Here is a 22,893-nt window from a genome sequence, read left to right as displayed (position 1 = left end):
AATGAAACAGTTCATAAGGAACGGCTGGCTTGGCAAACGATTCATACTTATGAAGATCAGGCATTCTATGCTGAGTGCTTGGCGTTCACTCATCCCATTGTTGCTTTAATAATTGTAATCCTCCCAATTATGTTGCCTTCAGATATTTCCCCAATGAGTACCCAGGCTCAGCTGCAGAAGCCTTCACGTCGATCCTACTGGTTAATTTGTTGTGAGGGGGGAAATAAAGTAGCACAACATTTTTAGCAGGCGAGGCACCACACGGCGCACCACAGGCACGTGGGAGTGAGTTTGAAGAAGAAGAATTAACAGAAGCAAATTGTTTCTCCGTAATGTTTTCCGAGTTTATGGAAATTAAACAAAAGCACGAACACTGGTGTTTATAAGCACTGTGATGTATACAGGAATACAGCGATTCGTAGGTTTGAAAATCAGCTATATTATCATTCGTAGATATGAAGCTTTATCTATCTATAATTCCAGTAATCTCTGTGTGTTTGTTTGTACGTTTGTACGTTTGTACGTTTGTACGTTTGTTTGTCTGTGACCGCTGTTTCTCGACAACCACGGGTCCGATATACTTTAAACTTGCCAGGTATATTGCTGGGGACCCGAGGATGTGCCTTTTCAAGGTTTCATATTAATCGGACAATTACTTACCGAGCTATGTCCAAAAAACGATTCAACCAATCAGAGAGCAGCGAGCTATCGCGTGTGCCGAACGTGGCGGACACACTCTGCCTCGGATGGCACATTTGAGAGCGTATTCATTTATTTCACGTTTGCAAACTATGTTGGCGCTATGTTGGCGTTAAACTATGTTTTAAAACTAATAAAAACCCCGGGGGGATTGTCACTGTACTCGCAAGCCGTTCGCCGTTCGCTTTGGCGTTGCGAATGGACCAAAACATTTCATGCACCAAACCATTTCATGTAAAGCGTTCGCCGTTCGCTTTGGCGTTGCGAATGGACCAAAACATTTCATGTACCAAACCATTTCATGTAAATAGAGGGGGGGATATAATTTTAGATATAGATATAGTACGGGCATGCCCTAGTAATACATAAATTGACCTGTTCTGAGGCAAGCAAAGCTGCTCTTTTTGATTGCTCTCTTTGATCTTTTTGATTTTGCGCTCACAAAGCGAAAAGCAGGGTTAGGCATTCAGTTGCATATGCAAGTATGTGGCATATGTGTGACATACATGCGTATGTCTGCATTTTAAAAATTATTTTTCTTGGCAGCCGTTGGTCCGATTGACACGAAATTTTACGACAGTAGTGGCTCCGCCTGTCAAAATTTTTATTCATAAATATGACGTCATAGGTCACGTGGTACTGACGCCATCTTGTAAAAACCTTACACCTCTATATCTCAATATCTCCCAAACCACTGAATGCAAAAAATTTAAACACGGCTCATTGTCAAGCACTCCCCATGTGGAATAAGATATGTTGATGATCATGTCATCAGTGCCTTCATTATGACATCATAATTCGGTAAGTACAATGCTTGATCTGATCAGTGTGAAAAAAAATCCTCTGCAACTGTCAGTCCGATGGACACAAAATTTTCAGAATATGAGTGGCTCCTCCTGTGGAATTTTTTATGATAACTATGACGTCATAGGTCAGGTGGTACAGGCGCCATCTTGGAAAAATCGAAAAAGGTTGCACTTCTACATCTCCGAAACCACTAAATGAAAAAAATTGAAACGTGGCTCATTGTCAAGTACTCCGTATGGGGAATAGGTGTTGTTAACGATGACGTCATTGGTGCCATAATTATGACGTCATAATTCAACAAGAACACTTATCCGATCATTATGATATTTCTTTTCTCAGCAACCCTTGGTCTAATGAACACAAGATTATCACCATCGGAGCACCTCCTCATGTAGAATATTTTAATAATAATCATGACGTCATAGGTCATGTGGTACAGGCACTATCTTGGAAAAACCGAAAAACATTGCACCTCTATATCTCCAAAACTGCTCCATGGAAAAAATTGAAACATGGCTCATTGTAAAGAACTCCATATGGGGAATATGTGGGGTTAACGATGACGTCAGTGGTGCCGTAATTATGACGTCATAATTTGACAGGGACAACGCTTAGTCTGATCAGTTTGAAATTTATTGAGCATAATCTATGCAACAATTATATTAGAAAATATAAATTTATGATGTCATCGCTCATGTGGTCTGGCAGCCATATTGGATCAAAGCAAAAAAAAAAAAACCTTAAAAAAACAGAAGAGTTGGCTCGCAACAAGTTGAATGTGCAGGGTAAGTATTCTATGAATACCATCTAGTTGGTTATGTTGCTTGATGCATCCACCTGTTGTGTACACCTGCCGTCCACTGAAAGCATGTTGGCTTTTTTTGCCCTCTTTTATGATATGGTATTGTATGATACAAAAACCCATTGCCATTTGTTCCTTTTATCGAATTCTCTCTTCCTGTTTCCCTTCCACATTTGTATCATGTTTTTGTTCCCTTGTTTTCATTATAAAACATCCAGTTTGTGTCACTCACTCTGTATCTTCTCCAGGAATTTATCATTGAGATTGATGAGTCCGTCCAAATTATTCTCCTCCTTCGAGAAGTCCAGAAATGTGAGCGGTGTCGTCTTCACGGATTTAAAGTCTGACATGGTCTCGACCCTTGGAATAAAAAGGAAAAACATTCGTTTAAGGGATTTTGGAGAGAATATTGTTAAAATACATTTTTTACATGTCAAAACAAGTTATCTGTAAAGGAATGGTGAATAATTAAAAATAGAAAAGAGATAGAGTATATTGTACAATGCTCCTTTCCCATGCCATCTCCAGGCGCTGCATGACGTCATTGTCAGGCATCGAAGGGGGCCCGACAATGATGCGCGCTGAAAGGGAGTACTCAGTTTTCGCTCCGGTTTCTTTCTTGTTTGTTTTCTTGTTTGTTTGTTTGTTTGTTTGTCCAGGCGATATCTCAGCCATCCTTTGAGCTAGGAAGCTGAAATTTGGCACAATAGCGAATAAGTGCTTTGGCAAAAACGATTTTTAAAAATTCATCAATTAATTGATTAGTTATTTAATTATTATCGATTAATGAAGTACTTTTTATTTCCTTTCTAGTCCGGGCAATATCTCAGGCACCTTTTGAGCTAGGAAGCTAATATTTGGACATGACAGTGACCAAGTGATGTGGCTATCAGGGATATTTTTGATTTATTGATTAATCAATTGATTATTTAATTTTTCCCAATTAATGAACTAATTTTGAAAAAGTTCCAGCTTCAGATGAAGCACTGGTGGTTTAGGTATGCTATTAGTATTAGCCAAATGATTAAGAAAATATTTTATGATCATTGTTTATTGATTTTAATTCTGCAATTAATCAATCAATTATTGCACACCTCTCCCTCCCAATCCAGTCTTTATGAGCTGCATGGCGGCATCGCCGGGGCACCAAAGGCCAGAGGCGCACTAGCAAGGCCACGCTGGAGGATGTTTATTTATTTGTGATGGTGGTGGTGTACTTTGAATGTATCTGTACTCATTTTTGTATTGATTTGTATTTTCATTCAGAAGCCTGGATTCTAGAGGAGCCTAATCAATGAGTATAAAGGAAACAGGCAGACAAAAACGATGGACAGTATTGAAAGAGTGCGTCATTGAGGATTGAAGAGGAAGAGGTTGAAGGAACTGCGCTCCAACGCGAGTCGAAAGAATTGACGCGACCAAAGACGGAATTCGTCCGAGTTGCTTTATTGAAACAAAACAGCTCAGGTATTCTGACAAGCCTGTTTTTCGGGCAACAATATATATACACATTTATGTCGGGAAGTTTGCCCGGCAAAAGCTATACCGGGCATGCCCGGGTATCAAGGGCGAGCCTTGGAAAGGCGAGTCTGGACCTGCCCGGGCGTGTTTGGCTGCGGCCTGGCAAGTCGAGGCTGGGCGTGCCCGGGCGCTCTGGGCGAGCACTGGAAAGGCGATAGCGGGCATGCCCGGACGCTCTGGGCGAGCCCTGGAAAGGCGATAGCGGGCATGCCCGGACGCTCTGGGCGTGCCCTGGAAAGGTGATAGCGGGCATGCCCGGACGCTCTGGGCGAGCCCTGGAAAGGCGATAGCGGGCATGCCCGGACGCTCTGGGCGAGCCCTGGAAAGGCGAGAGCGGGCATGCCCGAGAAAGACGAGACCGGGCGTGCCCGGGAGGTTCGGGCGTGCCCGGGAACAGTGAGTCCGGGCATGCCCGGGAGAGGCGCGTCTGGCCGTGTTCTGGCCGGTGCAAGGCGATTATGTACATCCAGCGGTAACCGCTACACACGCCCCTCCAGAATCGACCTGCACCGGAAGGGTCAATTTAAGGGGGGTCTGGATGACCCGGCCGAAGCGACCCCTGGAGGGTCGTGGGGAGGGGTCTGACGTGGTGGTGGGTGGTCGAGCGGGGGGAACTGTGGACGGGGGGCGGCCTCGCCGCGGAGGAAGGGCCAACCGTGGTGGTCGGTCGACGTCCATGTGCGCCGGTTTGAGGCGGTCCACAGAAATCCGGTCTGGCCGGCCGCCGAAGTCGACGATGAAAGACTTGTCGCACCATCGCAGGACCCGGAAGGGCCCGTCGTACGGCGGGCGGAGTGGCCCCCGGTGCACGTCATGACGCACAAAGACGTACTCCGCTGTGCGAAGCGCCGGGGGGACGTAGGACTGGGGGCCACCGTGGCGGGACGTCGGCACGGGGGCAAATCGTCGAGCGGCCTCCTGGAGGTCCGAGCGCTGGCGAGCGGCGGACCAGGGACTGGTAGCGTCAGGCACGAATTCGCCCGGGACGCGGAGTGGCTGGCCGTAGACGAGCTCGGCGGCGGACGCCTGGAGGTCTTCCTTGGGGGCCGTGCGAAGGCCCAAAAGGACCCACGGCAGCCGGTCGGCCCAACCGTCGTCCTGAAGGCCGGCCATGAGTGCGGCCTTCATGGAGCGGTGAAACCGCTCGCACATCCCATTGGCTTGGGGGTGGTAGGCCGTGGTGCGGTGCAGCGTGACCCCCAACGAACGGGCGACCGTGCCCCAAAGCTCAGACATGAACTGTGGGCCGCGGTCGGATGAGATGTCCGCTGGTGCGCCGAAGCGCGCGACCCAGGTGGCGATGAATGCCTGCGCCACGTCGGCGGTGGTGGTGGAGGTGAGGGGCACGGCCTCCGGCCACCTGGTGGTCCTGTCCACCATGGTGAGCAGGTGGGTGAACCCCCGCGAGGGGGGCAGGGGACCCACCAGGTCCACGTGGACGTGGTCGAAACGCCGTTCAGGCATGGCGAAAGGTGCCAGCGGGGCCTGGGTGTGGCGGTGGACCTTGGCTCGCTGGCAGGCCGTGCAGGCGTTGGCCCAGTCGCGGATGTTTCGTCGAAGGCCGTGCCAGACGAAACGCGCCGACACCAGCTTCTGAGAAGCTTTCCGGCCCGGGTGAGAAAGGCCGTGGATGGAGGCGAAGATGCGGCGCTGCCAGGAAACGGGCACGATGGGGCGAGGCTGGCCCTGGGAGACGTCGCAGAGCAGGACGGTGCCCGCGAAGGGGATGTCGGCCAGGCGGAGGCCCGTGTCCGCCACGCGGAGTGCCTGCACCGAGGCGTCGGTGGTCTGGTCGGCCGCCATGAGCGTGAAGTCCACGCCGAGGTGGACCACGTTCGCGCTGGCCCGCGAAAGGCAGTCGGCCACGGCGTTGTCTTTGCCGGCGACGTGCCGGATGTCCGTGGTGAACTCCGACACGGCGGAGAGGTGGCGCTGCTGGCGGGCCGACCACGGCTCCATGACCTTAGCCATTGCGTAGACCAACGGCTTGTGGTCGATGAAAGCCGTGAACGGGCGGCCCTCCAGGAGGTGTCGGAAATGGCGAACGGCCAGGAATAGCCCGAGCAGCTCGCGGTCGAACGTGCTGTAGTTTAACTCGTTCGGCCAGAGTTGCCGGCTGAAAAAAGCGAGTGGCTGCCAAACCCCGTCCACCCATTGCTCATGGACGGCGCCCACCGCGTAGTTGGAGGCGTCCGTAGTGAGGGCGATGGGCGCGTTGAGCACCGGGTGAGCCAGCAGCGTTGCGTCGGCGAGGGCCCGTTTGGCACTGGCAAAGGCCGCGTCCATGGCTGCGGACCAAACAATGTCATGCTTGGCCGGCTTGCCCCGGAGGGCCTCGTAAAGGGGCCGCATGAGCTGAGCAGCGCGGGGCACGAATCGGTGATAAAAATTCACCATGCCGAGGAACTCTTGGAGGGCCTTGATGGGACGGGGACGCTGGAACGTGGTGATGGCCTCGGCCTTGGTCGGCAGCGGCACGGCCCCGGTCTTGGTGATGCGGTGGCCCAAAAAGTCAACGCTCGTCGCGCCGAAGTGGCATTTGACCGGGTTGACAATTAAGCCGTGCTCGCTGAGGCGACCGAACAGTGTTCGGAGGTGGAGGAGGTGCTCGGCGCGGGACGTGCTGGCGACGAGGATGTCGTCCAGATAGACGAAAAGAAATGGCAGGTCGCGCAGCACGCCGTCCATCAAGCGCTGGAACGCCAGGGCCGCGTTCTTGAGGCCAAACAGCATCCGCAAAAATTCGAACAGGCCGAACGGCGTGATGACGGCCGTCTTCGGGACGTCGGCCGCCCGGACAGGTACCTGGTGGTAGCCCCGTATCAGGTCAATTTTCGAAAAGATGACCCGTCCCGCCAAACGGGCGGAAAAGTCCTGAATATGTGGGATCGGGTACCTGTCGGGGGTGGTAGCGTCATTGAAGCGGCGGTAGTCGCCACACGGGCGCCATCCACTCCCCGGCTTTGGCACGATGTGCAGTGGCGAGGCCCACGCGCTATCGGAGCGCCGCACGATGCCTAGGTGCTCCAACGCGTCGAATTCGGCCTTTGCCACGGCGAGCTTGGCTGGGTCGAGGCGGCGGGCCCTGGCGTAGACCGGCGGGCCCGTAGTGGGTATGTGGTGCTCGATCCCATGCCGCACCGTGACGGCCGAAAACGTCGGCCGCGTGAGGGCCGGGAATTCCACGAGCAGGCGAGCGAACTCGTTCGTTGCCGGGAGGGCGCACGCCAGTTCGGTCGGCGCGGAGCTGCTCATTGTGCACGCCAGGGAGCTGAAGGTCTCGGCGTGGACAAGGCAACGTCGTTTGACGTCGACCAGCAGCCCGTGCGCGCAGAGGAAGTCGGCGCCCAGCAAAGCCACGGGGACGCTGGCGGTAACAAAAGTCCATTGAAAGCGCTGGCTGCCGAAGCAGAGGGTGACGACGCGTGGGCCGAAAGTGCGTATGGCCGAGCCATTAGCAGCGACCAAAGAGGGGCCGCAAACTGCGTCCAGCCTGTCCTGCTCGGAGGCAGGTATGACGCTCAGTTGGGCGCCGGTGTCGCACAGAAAACGCCGTCCAGACGCTTTGTCCCGAATAAACAGCAAGTTGCCCGAGTGGCCGGCGCTCATGGCTGGGAATGAATGCCAGCCCGGCCGTTTCCCGACCTGCCGAAAGTGCACGGGGGCCGGCACGTCCGAGCCTTGTGTCCGAACCTGGCGTGGTAATAACACCACGCCCGGTCAGGTGGAGGCCCCGGCCGTCGTGTCAGAAGCGGGCGGTGCGGCGTGGCGGCCGCCAGTTGCACCGGCAGTTCGGCCTCCAACCGCGCAGGGCGCTCGGGCGTCGCCTCGGACGGCGGCGGGCTCCAGGTAACCGCGCCAATGTGCTGGCCCGCCGAGGAGATCTTATCGGCTTCCCTGGCGAGGGCGCGGGAATCCGTGATCAACGTGCCAGCCAGGGCGAGGTGTACCGGGTTAGGCAGCTGACGGAGGAACAGCTCCCGGAACAGGAATGCCGGAGAGTGCTCGCCGAGCAACGAGAGCATATAGTCCATGCGCTCGGACGGGCGCGTGTCGCCGAGTTCGGGCAGGTCAAGCAGGCGCCGTGCGCATGCTGCCGGTGAGAGGGCGAAAGCGCTGAGGAGGAGCGTCTTCAGCGCGTCGTATTTGTCAGCAGCCGGCGGGTGCTGGAGGAGGCTCAAGGCGCGGACCGCGGTGGTGGAACCGAGCGCCGCCACAACATGGTGGAAGCGGGTGTCGTCCGCGGTGATGCCTCGCAGGGCGAACTGGGAGTCCGCCTGGGCGAACCAAACAGCCACGTGAGTCTCCCAGAAGGTAGGCAGTTTAAGCGTCACTGCCGTATCCATGTCGGTAGGTCACCAATGAAGGAACTGCGCTCCAACGCGAGTCGAAAGAATTGACGCGACCAAAGACGGAATTCGTCCGAGTTGCTTTATTGAAACAAAACAGCTCAGGTATTCTGACAAGCCTGTTTTTCGGGCAACAATATATATACACATTTATGTCGGGAAGTTTGCCCGGCAAAAGCTATACCGGGCATGCCGGGGTATCAAGGGCGAGCCTTGGAAAGGCGAGTCTGGACATGCCCAGGCGTGTTTGGCTGCGGCCTGGCAAGTCGAGGCTGGGCGTGCCCGGGCGCTCTGGGCGAGCACTGGAAAGGCGATAGCGGGCATGCCCGGACGCTCTGGGCGAGCCCTGGAAAGGCGATAGCGGGCATGCCCGGACGCTCTGGGACGCTTAACAAATTAAATTTGTTTAATTAAATAAATACTTAATTGAATGAATGAATGATCGTTTTAAAAGGCCATTTTCCCCGCCAGAGCGGGGGTTGGCCTTGCAGGCCCCATGACAATAATGGTTCCCTGTTTGAGGCAATGTTTTTATGGCCGGATGCCCTTCCTGATGCCACAAATAAGTACTTAATTAATCGCTAATAATTAAATAACTCCTCAATTAATTGATTATTCAAAAAACAAAAATAACGTTTTTGAGAAAGGACTTGGTCACTACTGTGCCGAAATTTCAGCTTCCGAGCACAAAGGATGGCTGAGATATCGCCCGGACAACCAAGAAAACAAGAAAACAAGTACACATACATTCAAAGTACATCGCCCCCATGCCAAATAATTAAATATCCTACAGCGCGGCATTGCCGGCGTGCCTCCGGCGCCCGGCAATACCGCAGTGCAGCTCATAGAGACTGTATTTGGAGAGAGAGGTGCACAATAATTGATTGATTAATTGTATAATTAAAATCAATAAAAGACTATCACAAAATATTTTCTTAATCAATTGGCTAATAGCATAACTAAACCACTAGTGCTTCATCCAAAGATGTATCTTTTAGAAATTTAATTAAATAAGCCATTGATAAAAAATTAAATAATTAATCGATTAATCAATAAATAATTAATCGATTAAATGATTAATTAATAAATCAAAAATATCCTTGATAGCCACATCACTTGGTCACTGTCATGTCCAAATATTAGCTTCCCAGCTCAAAAGGTGCCTGAGATATTGGCCAAATGAGAAAGAAAATAAATAAATGATTAATAATGAAAATAAATAAATAATAATCATTTAAAAATGAAATTATTTATCAATTCGGTGACAGAACACATAAACCACCACCATTTCATCAGAATCTGTAACAAAAATTATTTTTTTTTTTTCGTCATTAATCAAATAATTCAATAATTAATCGATTAATTGATTAATGAATAAATCAAAAATAGCCTTTGCAGCCAAATCACCTGGTCATTGGCATGTCCAAATATCAGCTTCCTAACTCAAAAGGTGCTTGAGTGAATGGTCAGAAGAGAAAGGAAATTTGATTAATTAAATAAGTACTTATTAATCGCTAATAATTAAATAACTCCTCAATTAACTGATTATTCAAAAAACAAAAAATCGGCTTTTTGACAAAGGACTTGCTCACTATTGTGCCGAAATTTCAGCTTCCTAACTCAAAGGATGGCTGAGATATCGTCCGGACAAACAAACAAGAAAACAAGAAAGAAAACAAACAAACAGAGTGAAAACTGAGTACTCCCTTTCAGTGTGCGTCACTGCCGAGCCCCCTTCGGTGCCCAGCAATGACGATTTTCAATGCCTGCAGATGGCATAGGAAAGGTGCGGTGTTCAACAAACAACCAGAGTGAAAACTGAGTACTCCCTTTCAGCGTGCGTCACTGCCGAGCCCCCTTCGGTGCCGGCAATGACGTTTTGCAATGCCTGGAGATGGCATTAGTCTAGTAGGAAGACTAGGTCCCCCTGCACCCCCCGGAGATATACTTCTAATCAGTGTTTCTAGATTGGACAAAATGTGTAGAAAATGACTAGCTATGGCCCCAAGCTGAAAAAATGTCCCACATACCATTTTTATGCAAATTACTGCTGCCATTAACAAAAAAAGACTAGGTCCCCCTGCACCCCCCGGCGATATACTTCTAATCAGTGTTTCTAGATTGGAAAAAATGTGTAGAAAATGACTAGCTATGGCCCCAAGCTGAAAAAATGTCCCACATACCATTTTTATGCAAATTACTGCTGCCATTATCAAAAAAACGATTTTTGACATATCTCAGCCAATATTGCAGATAATTGAAAAATGAAGGTGTCTAGACCCATGTTTTGAAGGGCATAGATCATGATAGAACTATTCATAACATGATTACATGTGTCTATGGTATACTAGTATGCTAATTAGTGCTTTATTTACAAAATAATCACAGTTTTACGAAATAATAGACTCATATTAAGGTCCGTCTACACAGACGTTAACACAAAGTTTTATTTTTCTAAATACCCTGTGAAATTCACCGAATGCCCTGTGAAACCTGGGATTCTTCTCCAGCTTTTTCAAGGGCCCGACTTTTCCCTTCCCTTTGAAGGCACTGGTGCAGTCTTCTCCGCTGAACACATAGTACCCCAGGAGAGTGGCACAGTAGTCCTCTCCCAGGGATTCTGCCAGCTCAGAGACGTTGACAAGTTGGCGATGCTTCCCTGACCCTGTATCCAGGTACACCGTCAGCTTGATGTTGTGGGCATGGTGGAGCAGGATCAGGAGGATGTCTGTGTCCGGTGTTCTGACTACAGCGTTCTTGTATCCGATGGTAGCAGCATGATGGAGGTACAGAACCACCCTGGTATCAGTCTCTTCCTGGTTGCTGTAGATCGTGGGGAGTTCACGTACCTCGACCTGAAACACAAAAAGGCACCGCATTTCAATCACCAGTCACTGCCAGTTTCAGTATATCTCCGGGGGGTGCAGGGGGACCTAGTATTTTTTTGATAATGGCAGCAGTAATTTGCATAAAAATGGTATGTGGGACATTTTTTCAGCTTGGGGCCATAGCTAGTCATTTTCTACACATTTTATCCAATCTAGAAACACTGATTAGAAGTATATCTCCGGGGGGTGCAGGGGGACCTAGTCTTTTTTTGATAATGGCAGCAGTAATTTGCATAAAAATGGTATGTGGGACATTTTTTCAGCTTGGGGCCATAGCTAGTCATTTTCTACACATTTTTTCCAATCTAGAAACACTGATTAGAAGTATATCTCCGGGGGAGCAGGGGGACCTAGTCTTTTTTTGATAATGGCAGCAGTAATTTGCATAAAAATGGTATGTGGGACATTTTTTCAGCTTGGGGCCATAGCTAGTCATTTTCTACACATTTTGTCCAATCTAGAAACACTGATTAGAAGTATATCTCCGGGGGGTGCAGGGGGACCTAGTCTTCCTACTAGACTACATAGGAAAGGAGCGGTATACAACAACCAGAGTGAAAACTGAGTACTCCCTTTCAGCGTGCGTCACTGCCGAGCCCCCTTCGGTGCCCAGCAATGACGATTTGCAATGCCTGGAGATGGCATAGGAAAGGTGCGGTGTACAATATCGTCGTCTAGACCCTCATTGTTGGTACAGGCACCCTTGCATCCACATATCGAGATGCAACGGACTCCAGCTTTACAGCATTTGCAGCGCCCACTACATGACTTTTTTCAGCCACAGCGGCGGAGGATGGCGCAGGCTTTACTGGCATCTGCAAGATGGGTCCAGTAACGTTCCCAAGTCTTGGTCATTGATTCCCAGTACCAGCCCCACGTACTGAACTCTGGGATATTTTGCTGGACGGAGGTTGCCTGATTCCAGTAGAAGCTGGCCTGCAGCAGTGCTCTTTTGACATGCTGAATCAGTGCAGCTAGGGTGGGAGGCAGGTTCTCGAAGGACTTGGTACCGTTTGAGAAAAGCCGATGTCTGGCTTCATCTACTCGGCTGGAGCCACAGCTCTTGCTGTACATCATGACGACCCATACGCTCCAGTCTTTGGACATAGACATCTGAGTTGATCTGTTCAGGCTCCAAGGTGAGCGCGACCAGTGTTTCTGTGAGATCCGTTGTTGCCTCCCAGCTGCCCGTGCACTCCTTTTCTCATGGCCCAGAAAGGCTGATTGTAGTATCGCATCCTGTTAGCGAGTGGAAGAAAGGTAAAGCCAGTGACTTTTGGGGACCAAGAGCATTGCGGATCTCGTGAACAGGAATGTCCCGGTAGTTCTTTCCGCATGTGAAGCTGATCCAGAGCTCTGTGAGGCCTAATGTGTCGAAGAAGCGGATTGCAAGTAATACAACATCGCTGTCGACCGTACGGACAAATGCCTTTTTATGGCCATTGGCCCCAGCATGTGCTAAGTGCAGAATCATTCTCATGTCTCCTTCAGGATGCTTACAAGGCTGAAGTGCAGATATGTCATATTCAGGTCTGTTGGAGAGTACAACATCCTTCTTGGTGGAAAGGAGAAGTTTACCCTGCGTGTCATGCTTGGTGAGCTCATCGCTGATAAGTCCAAATAGTTCTTTATTGTTCTCTTCATTCTTCAGGAATTCGCTGTGCCAGTTACGCTTTGGAATAGGAGTTCTGCCATCTCCTATTTTAGTTCTTGACCCCGTTCCTCGGCATTGGTGAGTTTGTGCTTTGAGGTTCTCCTCTGGATATGTATCAAACACGATGTTCAAGCGCTCGACAGATTCACGGCTCATGTGCGTCCTCACAAACCCAGCAATATTGGTGTTTACATAGTCCTGGAATGTTTTTGCAGTAATTGGCCAGACCATTTGGACCATTACTGCTCCATCGAGCACAACTACAGTGGCATCCCTGGCTGCTGATACACGGGTTTATGCCACATTCACGCATTCAAGAACGTCCGCCTTTTTGCCGCTGCGTAAAAGCCCTTGGTTGGAAATGCTGGGTGGCTCCCTCTGATTTTCAAACCTGAAGAATTCTGCCATGTCTGCATCACGCCGGGAATAAAGGGAAAGGAATAGTTGGGTGACGAGAGTCATGTTTTGCTTGTGAACGCCATTCTTCTTTTTGTCCCCCATCGCTCAGCGGAGCGAAAGGGGGACTATGGCTTTCCCCTCCATCCGTGTGTCCGTCCGTCCGTCCGTCCATCCGTCCGTCCATCCGTCCGTGCGGGTGTGCGTGCGTGTGTGCGTGCGGGCGTGCGTGCGTAAGCGAAGGACTGCATTCGAATTTGGTGTGTGGGTGCAACCCACGTCAAAATCCAAGATGGCCGCCGCCATGTATGTCTGATGCCATGTATGTCTGAACCTTGTAACCTGCATATCTTGAAAAATAAGCGAAGTACCAACTTCTAATTTGGTGTGTGGGTGTATCTCCGCATAAGGACGAACGATATTGAAAATTGGGTCGCCACGTCAAAGTCCAAGATGGCCGCCACCATATATATGTCTGACACTTGTGAGCGAAATATCTCGAAAAATAAGCGAAGTACCGACGTCTAATCTGGTGTGTGGGTGTATCTAGGTACAAGGAAGAACGCTGTTTAAAATCAGGCCGCCACGTTAAAAGCCAAAATGGCCACCGCCATTTATGTCTGAAACTTGTGAGATGAATATCTTGAAAAATAAGCAAAGTACCAACTTCTAATTCGGTGTGGGTGTATCTCGGCATTAGGAAGAAGGCGATTGAAAATTGGGTAGCCACGTAAAAATCCAAGATAGCCGCCACCTATATGTCTGAACCTTGTGAGTGCAATATCTTGAAAAATAAGCGAAGTACCAACTTCTAATCTGGTGTGTGGGTGTATCTAGGTACAAGCAAGATCGCTGTTTAAAATTGGGTCGCCACGTCAAAATTCAAGATGGCCGCCGCCATGTATGTCTGATGCCATATATGTCTGAAACTTGTAACCTGCATATCTTGAAAAATAAGCGAAGTACCAACTTCTAATCTGGTGTGTGGGTGTATCTAGGCATAAGGAAGAACGCTATTGAAAATTGGGTCGCCACGTCAAAATCCAAGATGGCCGCCGCCATGTATGTCTGAACCTTGTGAGATGAATATCTTGAAAAATAAGCAAAGTACTAATGTCTAATCTGGTGTGTGTGTGTATCTCGGCATAAGGACGAACGCTATTGAAAATTGGGGCGCCACGTCAAAATCCAAGATGGCCGCCACCATATATATTCCAACTTGTGAGCGAAATATCTCGAACAACAAGCGAAGTACCAACGTCTAATCTGGTGTGTGGGTGTATCTATTGGGTCGCCACGTCAAAATCCAAGATGGCCACTGCGATGTATGTCCGAACCTTGTGAGATGAATATCTTGAAAAATAAGCGAAGTACCAACTTCTAATTTGGTGTGTGGGTGTATCTCGCCATAAGGAAGAAGGCTATTGAAAATTGGGTCGCCACGTCAAAATCCAAGATGGCCGCCACCATATATATGTCTGAACCTTGTGAGCGAAATATCTTGTTATTGTGTTTGGCTTTTGGGTTAGGTCGATTGGCAAACGTCAAGGTATTTGTCCGTGGGATCGTATCTGAAATGGGCTTGGTGACCTTGTCAAGTCGCTGGTCTATGTAAGCTGAATGTCGGGCCATACCAACTTCATGAACACTTGCGAGCGATCCAGCCACTTCTGTTTCCATAACGTCTTGTGTGTCGAGTGCTATGAGGTCGTGATTCGCTGATAGAAAGGGATTTCCGTGGGTTTCCATAACCTCGGTGAAGGATTTGACATCTTTCCTGAACTTGACCTGCAAGCTATGTGCCTTTTCATGATGAGATGTTGACGATGATGAGCTGCTGTTATGCACAGCTTCGAATCTTGCACCAACCTGGCGCAGTCAGGCCCTGCATGCATGAAGAGTGTGAGGGCTTCATGGCTTTCATAGCGTCCAGCTGCTCCACCACAGGTCTGCAGGATTTTGTTCGATTACTCATGGGATTGATCTTTTGCAATCAAGCTGAACTTACGCTCTGACCGCTGCACTACGAAATTCCCCTTCAAGAACTCTTCATAAATGGCAGGATTTTTTTCAGGCAGCTCAACCATGTCTCGCACGTGGATGGGTAACCAGCGGGCATAGTTTGTGTGATCCATCATGTGAAACCAAGCACACAGCTCATCACAAACTTGAACGTACAGCTTGAAGTGTCCTTCTCGAAGCGACCGAATCAATCGACAGAGTAGTAGCTCCAGATCCATGATGGTGGACCAGCACTTGAACTGTGGATACTCGGCTTGAGACCGTTGGTCCCACATCTCGAATGTTTCAGGTGGGTCAAGAACATCCGCACAATAGGCAGAGTATGCATTTTGCTTGAGAATATGAAGGGACATGAGAGTCACCTGATGGGCAAAGCCTGTGCGTTTGATATGGTGCTCATTGAGTGCAGACTGAGCTCGTCCTGTAGTCAAGACCTGTGCCTGGGAAAGGACGGTGGTACAACCTGAATCACGGAGCAGCTTTCCCACCATAAGGTGAGCTTTGTCTTCGATGTGCATTGCTCCCATCATCAGGACCAACTTATCTTCGCCAAGTGTCGCCGGATATTGCCATTGGAGCTGCTTGGCTATAGCATACAATGGTTGATCAGCGCCAAGAACAGCAATTTGGCCAGGCTGTCCATCTTCATTGTCCATTGTCCATCTTCATGACTTTTACACAAGCATTACTGTAAACAGCTGGATTTAACGGGTTTCTAATGCTCAAAAAGCATAAAATAGACACCAAGTTTGCCAAAAGAGTCACAAGTTATGGTAAAACTCATTTTTGGTTAGTCGCCATCTTAGAAATATGCAAATTAGGGGTCCAGACACACCCAATCGTAAAGATAAGCATTCCAACGTGTTTCTCATGGTCAAAAAACATAAAATAGACACCACGTTTGTATTTGTAGCTCATCTGGAACAAATGTTATAGCCAAAACCTTGATCAGGCGGTGGCCATATTGGATTTGGCCGCCATGGTGACCCCAGGGGTCGCCCTCTCGGGCGCTCTCGCCAAATCATTAGAGCATGCCCTGAGCTACATCTGGGCCAAATTTGGTGCTTTTAGACTTATTTGCACGAATATATCCCGAAGGCCCTCGACTACTAAAAAGACATCTTTTTAGGGCGTGGCTCCGCCCACAATGGGCGCAATACGCCCACTCTTGGCAGGATACAACTAGATCATGATATCAACCTCCTACCCAAGTTTCATCAAGATCAGATGATATCATCGGGTAGTTATGCTGCGGACAGACAGACAAACACACAGACAGACAGACAGACACACACACACATGACGAATATAGTGGTCACTTGATAACTCGTGAACCAAAAAGCAAAAACAAATATCCGTAGTAACAACAGTCATAGGTTGTGGACAGAAAGCGCTCAGGGTTTACCGTTCGGGCTTAGGAGCGTTGAAGTGGTGCCCGGAACCATTTTACATACTCAGTGTCAAGATTGCTGGTCTTACTTCCTGTCTCCCTAAAACTACAGCTACCGGGCTAGCTTTAATCTCTCTTTCTTACAAACAAACATCACACACCTTTCCTAATACACTATTGTTACGTATTTTCACTCCTCAACTTTACATTTTCTCTTTTATTATTACACACTTTTATTTAACTTCATCTGAACTTTGTTTGGCCGGTTTCAAATCTTTGAGCCGTTTGTTTTCCTAGAGAGCTGAAATTTGGACCACGGTCCTTTTTTCTGGTACATTTTCATCTATCAAAATTTAATTTGAAAAAAGGTTTAAAACTTTAAAAAAATTAATGTATAGCCCTAAAACATGTTTTTTCGTTTACTTGTTTCTCTTTACTTCCTAAAAAGCTCTTAGACTATTCTCTCTTCACTTTTCTATCAATTCAGTTCTTTTATTTAAGGCCTGGCCTCAACGAAGACTATATAGTCAGTGACTCGAACCTTCAACACAAAAAAACATGGACAGAGAATAATGTGGCAGGAAGCTTTTAGCCTTGAAGGAGCGGAAGCAGGCCTTGTCTGTTTTGTGAGAAGCCAGAAGCGGGGGCTCTTTTATGGAGAATTTATATACTAAAGAAATATATAAATAGAGAGTGCGTTTAAAAGGTAAGATTGGAATAACATTTCTTTCCTTCAAGTTCCAGTGACTATTCCACATACACTCACATAAAGTGGGACATAAAAACATCATGAGGATCAAGTCTGACATTTTTGTGAATTTCTCTGAAGTGAAGTGAAAACAATTATACAAGGTGAGGATCACAAAATATCTTTAAATGTTGAAAACACGATTGGGGTAAAAACATCAGGATGTGCTGATAATGTGTTGTACACCAATGCAGTCTCACAGTTTTAGCAGATCGTTGTAAATCTGAAAAAGGAAGAAAAGAAAAGATGAAACAGATATTTGAATGAATAAACGTTTCTTTTCATTTATTAAATATGAGAGAGTTCACAGAACACGATACCCCATGCAGTGTTTAAATAAACACTTAAATTTTCATACAAATAATGATTATTAAGATCATCCAAAAAAAAAAAATCCAAGAGTTTTGCGTAGCCAAAGCAGTCTTATACATCACCCTTTTGCATTGCAATAAGACGGCGTTGAGTCACAGTTTAGGAGATGGAGGCATTATTGATCACCATAGAACACAGCGTCATCATACATAGCCATATGGCAGTTTCTTCTTCACCTCGATGCTGCCCCCTCTCACGTGCCATGCCCTCTCATGACATATATACAGTCACGTGAAAAAGTAATATAAGTACACCCCATGTAGAGTTTTGACTTTTTCAACATATTTCAACATACAGCTATTTGATCTTCATTTCAACAATATTGATAGATAAAGGTGATATAATATAACAAATATCATGAAACTTTTACATTTTGTCGTCCATTGTATAATTTAATTAAACATAAATGCAAATTTTGTATGTGGAAAAAGTAAGTACACCCCTATATTTATCACTACTTCAAATACCTAAAATTATAATCAGGTGCACCAGCTCAGGTGCAAATAATTAGAATATCGTCAGAGAGGATCTTGGAGGAACCTGTCTTATTTAAACCTCAGACATTTCGTTTGGTTTGCTCTTTGTTGTTGAAGAGTGCGGCGTCACCATGCCGAGATCAACAGAGCTCTCTGGGGCCTTCAGAAAGAAGGTTATAGATGCTTACGAGTCTGGGAAGGGATTTAAAAAGATCTCCAAACAATTTGAAATCAATCATTCGACTGTCCGGAAGACCATCTACAAGTGGAGAAGATTCAAAACAACTGCCAACTTGTTCAAGCCAGGCCGTCCCAGCAAGTTCAGCCAGAGAGCAGACCGCAAGATGCTGAAAGAAGTCTCTGAGAACCCCAGAATCTCATAACGGGACCTACAGGTAGCTCTTGCCAAAGTTGACGTCAAAGTGCACAAGTCTCCATGAGAAAGAGGCTGCACAAATTTGATCTACATGGGAGGTGCGCCAGGAGGAAACCTTGCTGTCCAGAAAGATCATCAGGGCAAGACTAAAGTTTGCCAATGAACACCTCGGCAAAGACCAGCACTTCTGGAACAATGTGCTCTGGACAGATGAGTCAAAGGTAGAGCTATTTGGCCACAGTACCAGAAGACATGTTTGGCGAAAACCAAAGACAGCATTTGACCACAAGAACCTGATACCAACTGTAAAGCATGGTGGTGGAAACATTATGGTTTGGGGCAGCTTTGCTGCATCAGGGCCTGAGCAGCTCACCATCATAGAATCCACTATGATTTCTTCATTGTGCCAGAGGGTGCTTGAGGATAATGTGAGGCCATCTGTCGGAAAGTTGAAGCTCAACCGAAAGTGAACCTCGCAACATGAAAATGACCCTAAACATACCAGTAAATCCACGAAGGAATGGCTGAAAAGAAAGAAATGGAGGTTTCTGGAATGGCCAAGTCAAAGCCCTGATCTAAATCCCATCGAGATGTTGTGGGGGGATTTGAAACGAGCTGTGCATGCAAGAAACCCCTCAAACATTGCGCAGCTGAAATAATTCTGCATGGAGGAGTGGGCAAATTTTCTCCCAGTCAATGTCAGAGACTGGTAGACAGTTATAAGAAACGCCTACTTGAGGTTGTTTCTGCCAAAGTGGGCAATACCACCTATTAGAGCCAAGGGTGTACTTACTTTTTACACATGCGAAATTTGCATTTATGTTTATTTAAATTATACAACGGACTACAAAATGTAAATGTTTCATGATATTTGTTATATTATATCACCTTTATCTATCAATATTGTTGAAATGAAGATCAAATAGCTGCATGTTGAAATATGTTGAAAAAGTCAAAACTTTACATGGGGTGTACTTACTTTTTCACGTGACTGTATGTGTGTATATGTGTCGGAACTGGATTTAGAACTTGGGACTCAGAAGACTCAGAGAAAGGAACAACGGATATATTTATTAGAACTCGTTACACAAGCTTGCGGAGAACAGGGTGTCGCAGGAAGCTCACACAAATGACCAACACTACAACAAGATGCTCTGAAATAATTCGATTTAAACTTGCTTTCTATAAAGAATATAGGGTGTGGCTTTAGCTCACAAGATACAGAGACAGAATGGGCTCATTGGTCCTCCCACCATAGTCCCATCCTGTTGTTCAGTTAGTTAAAGGAAGTTCATCCAAGGCCACTTATAGGTTAGCTCAGATAAGGAGATGGTCAGCAATATGTGGCAACATGTTTACAACTTTCTGTATAGAGACCTTGGTTGGGAAAGTACAAAGGGAGGGGACACTCATAAATGTGTCAGCCCACAGGATATTGGCAAAGTCATGAGGGAGGCTGAGAGATAACAGCTGCAACCAAGGCCAGGAAGGGGAACAAGAGATTGTGGTTGTGCCCACACAGGGCAAGAGCTCACAAGCACAGAACTCCTTATTAGGGTATTACACATCCTCAATGCACAAGAAAGGACTAAGTATCTTAAAAGAATACAGCAATCAGTCAAAACAAAACATATAATTGGTTACACTTGGTAATTGGTAATGCAGTAAGAAAATACAAAGGGGGAGGGGCAAAACAGCTCCCTACATATGCATGTGTGTGTGTGTGTGTGTGTGTGTGTGTATGTATGTGTGTATATATATATATATATATATATATATATATATATATATATATATATATATATATATATATATATATATATATATATATATGTATATATATATATATATATATATATATATATATATATATATATATATATATATACATATATATATACCATATAAAACACAATGTGTGTTTGTGTATTTGTGTGTTTGTGTGTCTGATTGTGTGTGTGTCTGTCCCCCTTCATAAGGGTAGGTTTTAAAGGCTTTGAGTAGCCCTTTAGGAGGGAATTGAATGGGGTTTTAATGAGCAATCTTTGGACACAACTGTGTCCACTAGTTAAAAGACCTAAAGACTGAGAGGACCCAAAATACCCCAAGGACCTAAATGACCCTGAGGACCTGATTGACACCAAAGACCCAAAACAACCCAAAGACCCAACCAAATATCCAAAGCACCCCAAAGTCCCTTGAATTCCCAAAATAGCCAAAATACCCATAAAGATCCAAAATCCAAAAGGATCCAAAAGACACAAATGAACCTGAGGACCCAAATGACCAAGGGGACCCCAAGGACCAGAAGACCCCAAGGACCAGAAGACCCCAAGGACCAGAAGACCCCAAGGACCCAGAAGGCCCCAAGGACCCAGAAGTCCCCAAGGACCCAGAAGGCCCCAAGGACTCTGACAACCAAAAATAACCTGAGGACACAAAAGACCCCAGAAAACCAAAAACTCAAAGACCCAAAGACCTAAAAGACCGAAAAAGATCCTGAAGACCCAATGGACCCCAAAGACAAAATACCTCGAAGACCAAAAAGACTATTAAAGACCCCAAATACACCTAAAGACCATGAAGACCCAAAATATCCTCAGACCCTTAAAAACCCAAAAGACCATGAAGACCCAAAAGACCCCGAGAATCCAGCGGACTTCAAATACCAAAATTATCTCTAAGACCCAAAATGCCCCAAAGACTCATAAATACACCGAAGACCAAGAGAACTGAAAATAACCGAGGGCCCCAAAGACTCAAATCACCCAAAAGACCCAAAGGACCCAAAGTACTCAAATGACCCAAAAGACCCAGAGGAACCAGAAGATGCAAAAACACAAAAGACCCTGAAGACCCAAAGACCTCGATGACCCAAATAACACAGAAGACCCTAAGGACCCAAAAAACCCAAAATACTCCAAGGAGCCAAAAGACCTAAACAACCCCAAAGACCCAAACAACCCAGAGGATGCAACAGACCCAAAGGACCCAGAAGTCCCAAAGGACCCAGAAGACCCCAGGACTCTGAAGACCCAAAAGACCGTGAGCACCCAAAAGACCCAAATGATCCAGAGGACCGAAGAGACCCCGAGGACTCTGAAGACCGAAGAGAACAGTAATTACGTCTCTTACATTGGAATCGTCGACAGTGGCTTGCATACCTAGCCTCAAGGTCTGTGTCCAGAAGCGTTTTTGACGGCGTAGCCCATAAGGCAAAGCTGTCTAGAATTGTGTTTGTCTGTCCGTACGTATGTATGTATGTCCCCTCAAACGTATACCAATCAGAGCTGAGGATCTGGTCACATTACAGGGTGATGTGATTACATCTGATGTCAATACGGCGGCTGATTCTCCACACTCTGGCATTTTTATTCCAATTTCGTTCAGGCCGAACATATCGTCAAACCTGTCATAAATCACAATCGCCATGCTCTACCTTCACGTTTTTCATTCAGTGTGAAATACAAACAAACCGATTGTTAAAATGACCATCAAATATCGAAAGCATTGGCGTTATGGCTCTTCCAACAAAACGGTACGCATATGCCTTGGGCTTTATGCCTCACCTTCGGGCAGCTTCGGACAAATTAAGGTTTCTTAATCCAGTAGTGTATCGTTTCAGTAGTCGTAATCGTAATAGTAATACATTAAATATGACCATAACACTTTAATCTCAATGACGTAAATACAAAATTAATGGAATGAAGCGGTGTGAGGTTCATGAATCAATGATAAGCAGTGTAAGGTACTAACAACAGCGGAATTAAGGAATTTGCCTCGGTTTTTTTATAGCATGTTAATAACCCAACCATTGTGGGGTATATAGATTACAGTATATCTTTCCTCAGTTCTTTAAGTAACACATACCTCACGGATGTCGGGATTCCTCCAAATTTCTTTGTTTAACGTTATAAACAGCATTATCGACTTTATAAAAAGCTAATCATATGTGTTTGTGGTTTATAATATTTTACAAGACTTTCGGTCTTGTTTTTTTAATCACAACAAGTCAAGTGAATCCACTTGGATTCCGCCAAGGTTGGCACATGGAAATTATGATGTAGCATAATTATCATCTCGGGTCAAGATTTGAAATTATGCCATGGTTTTTGTAAAATTGCTACTAGTATTCACATTATGTTCACATTCATTCACATTCACAGGGTCCTCTGGGTCCTCTGGGCATTTGGGTCCTCTGGGTCATTTTCTGGTCTGGGTCTGGCAAATTTTCATTGACATTTGCCCAGTTTCAACTTTTATTGACCCAGAGGGTCATTTGGGTCCTCTGGGTCATTTGGGTCCTCTGGGTCATTTGGGTCCTCTGGGTCATTTGGGTCCTCTGGGTCATTTGGGTCCTCTGGGTCATTTGGGTCCTCTGGGTCATTTGGGT

The 22,893-nt window shown here is 46.8% G+C and overlaps 1 protein-coding gene across 2 annotated transcripts in view; it reads right to left on the bottom strand.

Moving 5' to 3' along the window:
• LOC144889562 (zinc-binding protein A33-like) overlaps positions 1–22,893 on the bottom strand; it is a 97,249-nt gene that overhangs the window by 5,334 nt on the left and 69,022 nt on the right. For both annotated transcript variants that reach the window (XM_078770266.1, XM_078770267.1), the window contains exons 5-6: positions 17,477–17,499; positions 2,541–2,668 (exon numbers count right to left, since the gene is read on the bottom strand). In XM_078770266.1, coding sequence (XP_078626392.1) covers positions 2,541–2,668; positions 17,477–17,499 — 151 coding nt within the window. The remainder of the gene's footprint in view (positions 1–2,540; positions 2,669–17,476; positions 17,500–22,893) is intronic.

The sequence above is a fragment of the Myxine glutinosa genome, chromosome 1, assembly GCF_964187855.1.
Source record: "Myxine glutinosa chromosome 1, kmMyxGlut1.1, whole genome shotgun sequence".
In the NCBI taxonomy this organism is placed as follows: Eukaryota; Metazoa; Chordata; class Myxini; order Myxiniformes; family Myxinidae; genus Myxine; species Myxine glutinosa.
The sequence above is the reverse complement of the archived record's forward strand: the minus strand, read 5'-3'. Positions and strand labels throughout refer to the sequence as shown.